Raw genomic sequence first — 6,374 nt, 5'->3', positions numbered from 1 at the left:
ATCTTTTGCCTTTCTTTTTTTATCAAATGATATATATGTTATGATATCTAAAAGATACATTTCACTACCAACATTATGGAGAGACTTTTTAAAATCAATATACGTAGATAAAGGGTTGAATACTTGATATCTATCAATGCAAAGCTGGATAAATGGCTCCAGAAATAAGTGTGCGTGATCTCATGTTTTGACGGTATCCCAGCAAAATATAAAGAAACATATTTTCTGCATCCATGGATAAAATACAATTGATAACAGAATTCGGACAATACTTGGATGTGCCATGAATAATTACTTTATCATTTAATCAAATAATAATACGAGATTTGAATCACGAGTTGAAATCACGATCCCATCATCAGAACTAATGAAGTTTTCATTGTTTCCGTAAGTAAAACTTTACATTCTCAATCCTGATTGTACATGTATTTGCACATTCCGTTGTACATGTGTCACTAGGAGAGGTCTCAATTTTTTTAACTTAATATCTATGATGTCTATATGGAAATCATAGCAAGAAGAATTTCGTCTTTTTTTTGTTGCAGAGATTGTAAATATAAAAAAAGAAGATGTGGTAGGATTGCCAATGATACAACTCTCCATCTTGTTAGTGAACTTTTAACATATATGAATATCGGTCGACAATTGGTGAATATATCTAAATCGTGTATTTCTAAGATGGCTGATTAAACAGTTCAAATTAACTTCAGTTTCGAATTCATAACGTGTTATCGGCATGTAATATTTCGTCAATGATGGTCAATCACAAGCTTATTAACTTTTGAGGTTGTTTCCGAAGTTTACAAGATCTTGACTCTGATAAACAAGCAACACAGAGCTATTAGAGCATCTTGACATTGATAAACAGTCAAAACAGAGCTATTGGAGCTAAAATGATTTGTAGTTTCCAATTAACTATTTACCTTCCGGTGCACGTTCTTCGTTACGGGGTGCCGCAATTGCGCTAAATCGGCGCCGAAGTTGTATCGAGAAGTGTTGACGTTGACTACATACGGAACAATATCGTCGAATTAACGGGTAGACACTAATTCAAGAGCAGTACATTATTATGACGTGTTTTTTATAAGAAAAAATGATGTTCTATTTAAAAAAAAGTTACTTAAATTTGTTTTATAGTAAAACGTTGCCATTCAAGTATATAAGATATATTCAGTTTAAAAAGAATTGAAGCATCAGATCACTATAAGTGAAGTTGACTACTGGTTTTACTATCCATGTGTTCATAGAAATCATGAGCTCAGGACCAGCTAGAATTATCTGGCAACACAAAATTTACACTAATGTAAAATGATCACGCCCAAAATCAGCACCACCTTTTTTTTCCTTCAAAATTTCAGAACGATTTTCCAATTGTTATTCGACTGTCATACAAGTGAGAGGTTTACCTAGCTATAAAATCAGGTCAATTCCAGGCATTTTCTAGGTAAGGAAATGCCTGATCCAAATCAGAAGTAGGACAGTGGTTTTCCATTTTTTGCATGTGTTTGAGCATTTTATTTTGCCATTTCATTAAGAACCTCGCGTTTTTAATATCTCATTGAGTTAGGTAGTATTTGTTATTTTACTCTGCCGGAAATTTAAAGAAGTTAAAAAATTATATACATTAAAATAAATATCCATTAAAAATGCATAAAATTCAAAACTGAAACCTAGAATAAAAAAGAAATAAAAAAAAATAATAAAAACGTATTTTCACATGATTTATTTTGCATAATTTGTTGGCAATGTGAACAATGTCCTTAAATTCAAGAGTACAAATGAGTTTGTTTCATATGTAAAATATTGTTCGATGAACCATGCACATCAGTTCAAGGTAAAATGAATCCTGGACATGTCTGATTGACATGTGAAAAACTCAATTTACTCTCTCTCTCTCTCTCTCTCTCTCTCTCTCTCTCTCTCTCTCTCTCTCTCTCTCTCTGTGTGTAATCGATACATAAACAGAACTGAGATTTTGCAAATTATTTTCTACTTGATTGATGCGTAGTGTAAGAATTTGTTATTCAACACCGTACGTACCTTTAAGTATTTCATCACTTCGCTATACTGTCCCAGTTTCAATTCATTTGCTAGGTCATATGGGGTCTTACCCTGAAATAAAGACGCTTTTTTAAAATGCGTTCTTCTCATTACAAAGAAGACTTTTTACAATTAGTAAGACAAGCACCAGATGAATGGTGTTGTATTTTATTTCATTTTTAAATCGATAGATGTTAACTATATAATGTTCGTTTTTGCAGTTTGAGGATTGGTAAATGCATCCCTATGTCTGCGTGCGGGCTATGAGGTATGGGATTTTGGGGTCTTCATTGCTATCTTTTTTTTCGTTTTTTAACACATTATTCACAGTTCTTAATCATTTTTAAAACGGTTTACTTTCTAATCTTTATATTTTGGCTCCCTATTTGTTATTATTTCCATTCTTAATGTGTTTTTTAATTCATAATTTTCTAATCTGTATAACCCTCCACATCGTCCTCTATCAGTTAACTGTTATTTACAGCATATAATTTTGTTATCATAATATTGTATCACCGGTATTGTAAAAATAATAAAATGATATATATTCTGAGAAGATTGTATGTATCTCTGCCACCAAACAGCTTAATTTGGCTGTCTCTTTTGTATTTTTCGTCCCTCTTTTGAATACAGAAATTTAAAGAAATTTGCAGTCTTCATAGGGTCATCTTTTTCAAATCATTGCACTAAAATATATTACAACTGGCAACAACGTGAAATGATTAATCAATTTTTATTTCATCTAATTGAACGTATTTACAACATTTTGTACAAGTAGTGTTTATTCATAATATTTTTTGCCCACCAGAAATTGTCACCATCGTTGCCACCTCAAGTTTTTGTTAACATCTAGTTATATATAAAGAAACACGAAGAACGTATGCCAACGCATTGCTCAGAATATTTTTATATCTTTGTAAGTATTGTCATGATTGGTGTATGTGCAGTTAAACAGTTTGTTTGTTTGTTTCTGCTGGTTTTCATAACAACAAGGACAAGGATTTGGTCAGTCTATTATTTATACACATTTAAAATATTAATAAAAGTATACAATTCTGGTACATCTAATTGGCCAAATGATGGAAAAAAATGAAAGATTTATCTGATAAAATAGTCTAAGCTAATAAGTTTTATAGTAAAATTTAGCTAGTTATAACCAAAGTTTTCCAAACATTTTCATATTTGAAGTTCAATTTAAAGGACTTTTGACTTTAACTATTCAATGCTATAGAACCGAAAAAAGAATCCATTTGACCAAACATGTTTTATACATGTTTTTAAAAATTCATTACTTAATAGTGGAACACAGGTCATGTGCAATAAACAATTACCTGATGTGTTTTAACCAAGGGACTGAACATGCCATGTTCAACTAAATATTTTGTAACCAGTTCATGTCCATACTGAGCAGCTAGGTGTAAAGCTGTTCTCCCCCCTCTCTACAAAATATACAAATAACATTAAATAATATGTACTATTCTTTGCTATATCAATAATATACAACATATTCTACAACTGACATAAAAACTGATAAACTTTACAAAACATATTTCATATGGATCAGTGCTAAAAAATGAAAATAATGTATTGTCACATCATATTGTCCATAAACAAAGGCAACGGTAGTATAAACAACAAATACACCACATGTTTTGTGAGATATTAGAAGTTCCATCAGATATGTCATGATAACACAATTGTTTTCATCAAATGTATGAAATATTCATATAAATGTATTCATTAGAAGTTTGTTCTTAGTAAAACGACATCGCATTTTATATAATCCTTGCAAGTATTTGATAATATAATGATTAAATCGGTTCTATTAACATGACTGAGAATGACGATCAATTTATTGATCAAGTAGGAGGTGACAAGTAAAATGAGATCCCTAATATAATTTTAACAATTAATTGTTGTCTATTAAACCTGTTTAATTTACAACATAATTTAGTGTTAAGTGGACTGTGATAAGATCGAGGAGATAACATACATCTGTGATATCTTTCTCACAATTGCTTTCAAGTAACAAACGAGTAACCTCCAGGTGTCCTTCTCTGGAAGCAAACATAAATGCTGTCATTCCATACTCCTGGAATTAAACAACGGACGTAAACAATTGCATGATATATAGGACAATGCAGTATATTAAATATAATTAAAAACAAATAGTCACATCATGTAAATAAATAAAAAGACATATTTTCTGATTCAGCACAATAATACAAGTGAAAAAAGACACACTTTATACAATTCAGTTTTGATTTAATACTAGTATAATCAGCACTATGTTGAATTAACATGTTGTTGTGTTTGATATTGTTACTATTGCCCGTATTTTGAAGTTATGATGTGTAGTGTTGCTTTATACTTTTACAATTTGCTACCTGATGAAGTAACTTGTATTTGTGTTTTATTCAGTTACAGTGACAGTGTTTTGAAGTTATATGAGATCGTGTTGATACTGATACAGTCCGCCGTATTTTGAAGTAACTTGTGGTTGTGTATTAATCTTTTACAATGAATTGTGGTTTGAAGAAACTTGCGTTTGTGTTTTATTCCAATATAATTTTCTGTATTTTGAAGTAATTTGTATATGTGTTTCATTCTGTGACAGTTCGTTGTACTTGAAGTAATTTGTAGTTGTGTTATCGAACTTGTGATAAAGGATTCATTAAATACATATATATTTTGACCTATATCTAGAAAGGGACAATGAGGTACGGTTCACAACAAAACTTTAAGACCAAAGAGATAATGTCAGCTTCCAAATTGGGAACGTCTAATTTCTATGTAGCAACATTCAAGCAGTGCCTGCATACGAAGTATATATCTCCCTATTAATACGATATGCCAGGGCTTGTATTTTCTATCATGATTTCCTTGATAGAGGGTTGTTGCTCACGGGGAAGCTTTTAAACCAAGAGTTCCAAACAGTGACGTTGAAATCATCCCTTTGTAAATTTTACGGACGCCATCACGTTACCGTTACGGAAGATATGTTTCACAGATGATATTGGATATGTTCCTTATGTCGTAACTTCAATCCCGTTCCCTTTTCACGAATTTGACCTACCAAATTTAAACGAGACTATTTACCGGGTTTGTTATAACATATGAAATACAACAGATGCCACATGTGGATCAGGATCTGGCTACCCTCCTGGAACACATGAGATCATACCCAATTTTTGATTGGATTGTGTTGTTTAGTCTTTAGTATTTTATGTTGTGTCTTGTGTTCTTTTTTAGTCATGGCGTTGTCAGTTTGTTTTAAATCCGTGAGTTTGAATGTTCCTCTGATATCTTCCGCCACGCTTTCATTCTATTACTATTTGCTGTATTTTTAAGTAATTTGTATAATATGTGTTTTATTTTATTACAGTTTAGAAGTAACATGTAGTTGTTTTTATTCTATTACAATTTGCTGTATAATGTAGTAACCTTTAGATTAATATTGATTGAGATCAGTGATATCTACTATGTTCTGAATTCATCTATAGGTGTATGTGTTATTTTTGTATGTAAGTATTTTGCTCTATTATTAATGGTTCAGATGTTACTTCTGTACCTACTTCAAAGTCAATATCTGCTCCATTTCCTAGCCATATTTTCACATCGTGTACATTTCCATCCCGAGAAGCGGTGATAAGTTTCTGTAAGTAAAACACAGATTTTACTTTTACAGTTAAATAAACTCATCATATATCTCAAGATTGAAGTTTTGCATTTGCACAAGACGCGCGTTTCGTTTATAAAAGACGCATCAGTGACGATTCACCTCGAAAAAAAAGTAGAAAGGGCCTATTAACGTTCGAAATTGAGGAGCATTGAGGAGCATAATCTGAAAACGTTTGCCAAATACAGCTCAGGTAATCTTTTCGGTAGGTGGAAAAGCCTTAGCATTCAAAAATTTAAAGTTTTGTTTACAATTATTTTTAATTATGACCATATCAATGATTATTCATTTCAACACATAAGTGCAGACTACTGGTCTGGTGATATCCTCGGAGAATAAAAACTCCACCAGCAGTGTCAAGGACCAAGTGGTTGTAAATAAACCCAACATAGATATTAGGATTAAAATTTTGTAATTGCGAATGACAAATTAATAACATTCAAAATGTAGATTATAATGAGATCATGGAATAGGCGGATTATCATAGTTTATTTTTATGTTGTACTGTTTCACCACTGTTCCAGGTTATCGGAACGGTTGGGCGACCGCTAACATGTTTAACCCCGACACATTTCTATCTATGGGCCTGTCCCAAGTCAGGAGCGTTGTTAAATTGCTGTGGTACATATTTGATTTTTGAAAATTATTTTGTACA

At 31.7% G+C, this 6,374-nt stretch overlaps 1 protein-coding gene across 1 annotated transcript; it reads right to left on the bottom strand.

Annotated features, from left to right (window-relative positions):
- Positions 1 to 1,170: 1,170 nt before the first annotated feature.
- On the bottom strand, positions 1,171 to 5,691 carry LOC143053730 (protein phosphatase 1 regulatory subunit 12C-like). The gene is made up of 5 exons (XM_076226514.1): positions 5,616 to 5,691; positions 4,034 to 4,132; positions 3,372 to 3,479; positions 2,041 to 2,112; positions 1,171 to 1,278 (listed from the first exon to the last, which is right to left on the bottom strand). The coding sequence occupies exons 2-5, from the start codon at positions 4,121 to 4,123 to the stop codon at positions 1,171 to 1,173; spliced, it is 378 nt and encodes a 125-aa protein (XP_076082629.1). The 5' UTR covers positions 4,124 to 4,132; positions 5,616 to 5,691.
- Positions 5,692 to 6,374: the final 683 nt, after the last annotated feature.

The sequence above is a fragment of the Mytilus galloprovincialis genome, chromosome 12, assembly GCF_965363235.1.
Source record: "Mytilus galloprovincialis chromosome 12, xbMytGall1.hap1.1, whole genome shotgun sequence".
Classification (NCBI taxonomy): domain Eukaryota; kingdom Metazoa; phylum Mollusca; class Bivalvia; order Mytilida; family Mytilidae; genus Mytilus; species Mytilus galloprovincialis.
The sequence above is the reverse complement of the archived record's forward strand: the minus strand, read 5'-3'. Positions and strand labels throughout refer to the sequence as shown.

Excerpts from the sequence above, each read along its gene's own strand:
- LOC143053730 (XM_076226514.1), bottom strand. The coding sequence starts at position 4,123 with ATGACAGCATTTATGTTTGCTTCCAGAGAAGGACACCTGGAGGTTACT. Across the intron at positions 3,480-4,033 it reads GTGAGAAAGATATCACAGAT|AGAGGGGGGAGAACAGCTTT; the intron begins GTATGTTATCTC and ends TATATTTTGTAG. Across the intron at positions 1,279-2,040 it reads AAGTGATGAAATACTTAAAG|ATAATTCTAGCTGGTCCTGA; the intron begins GTACGTACGGTG and ends TTGTGTTGCCAG.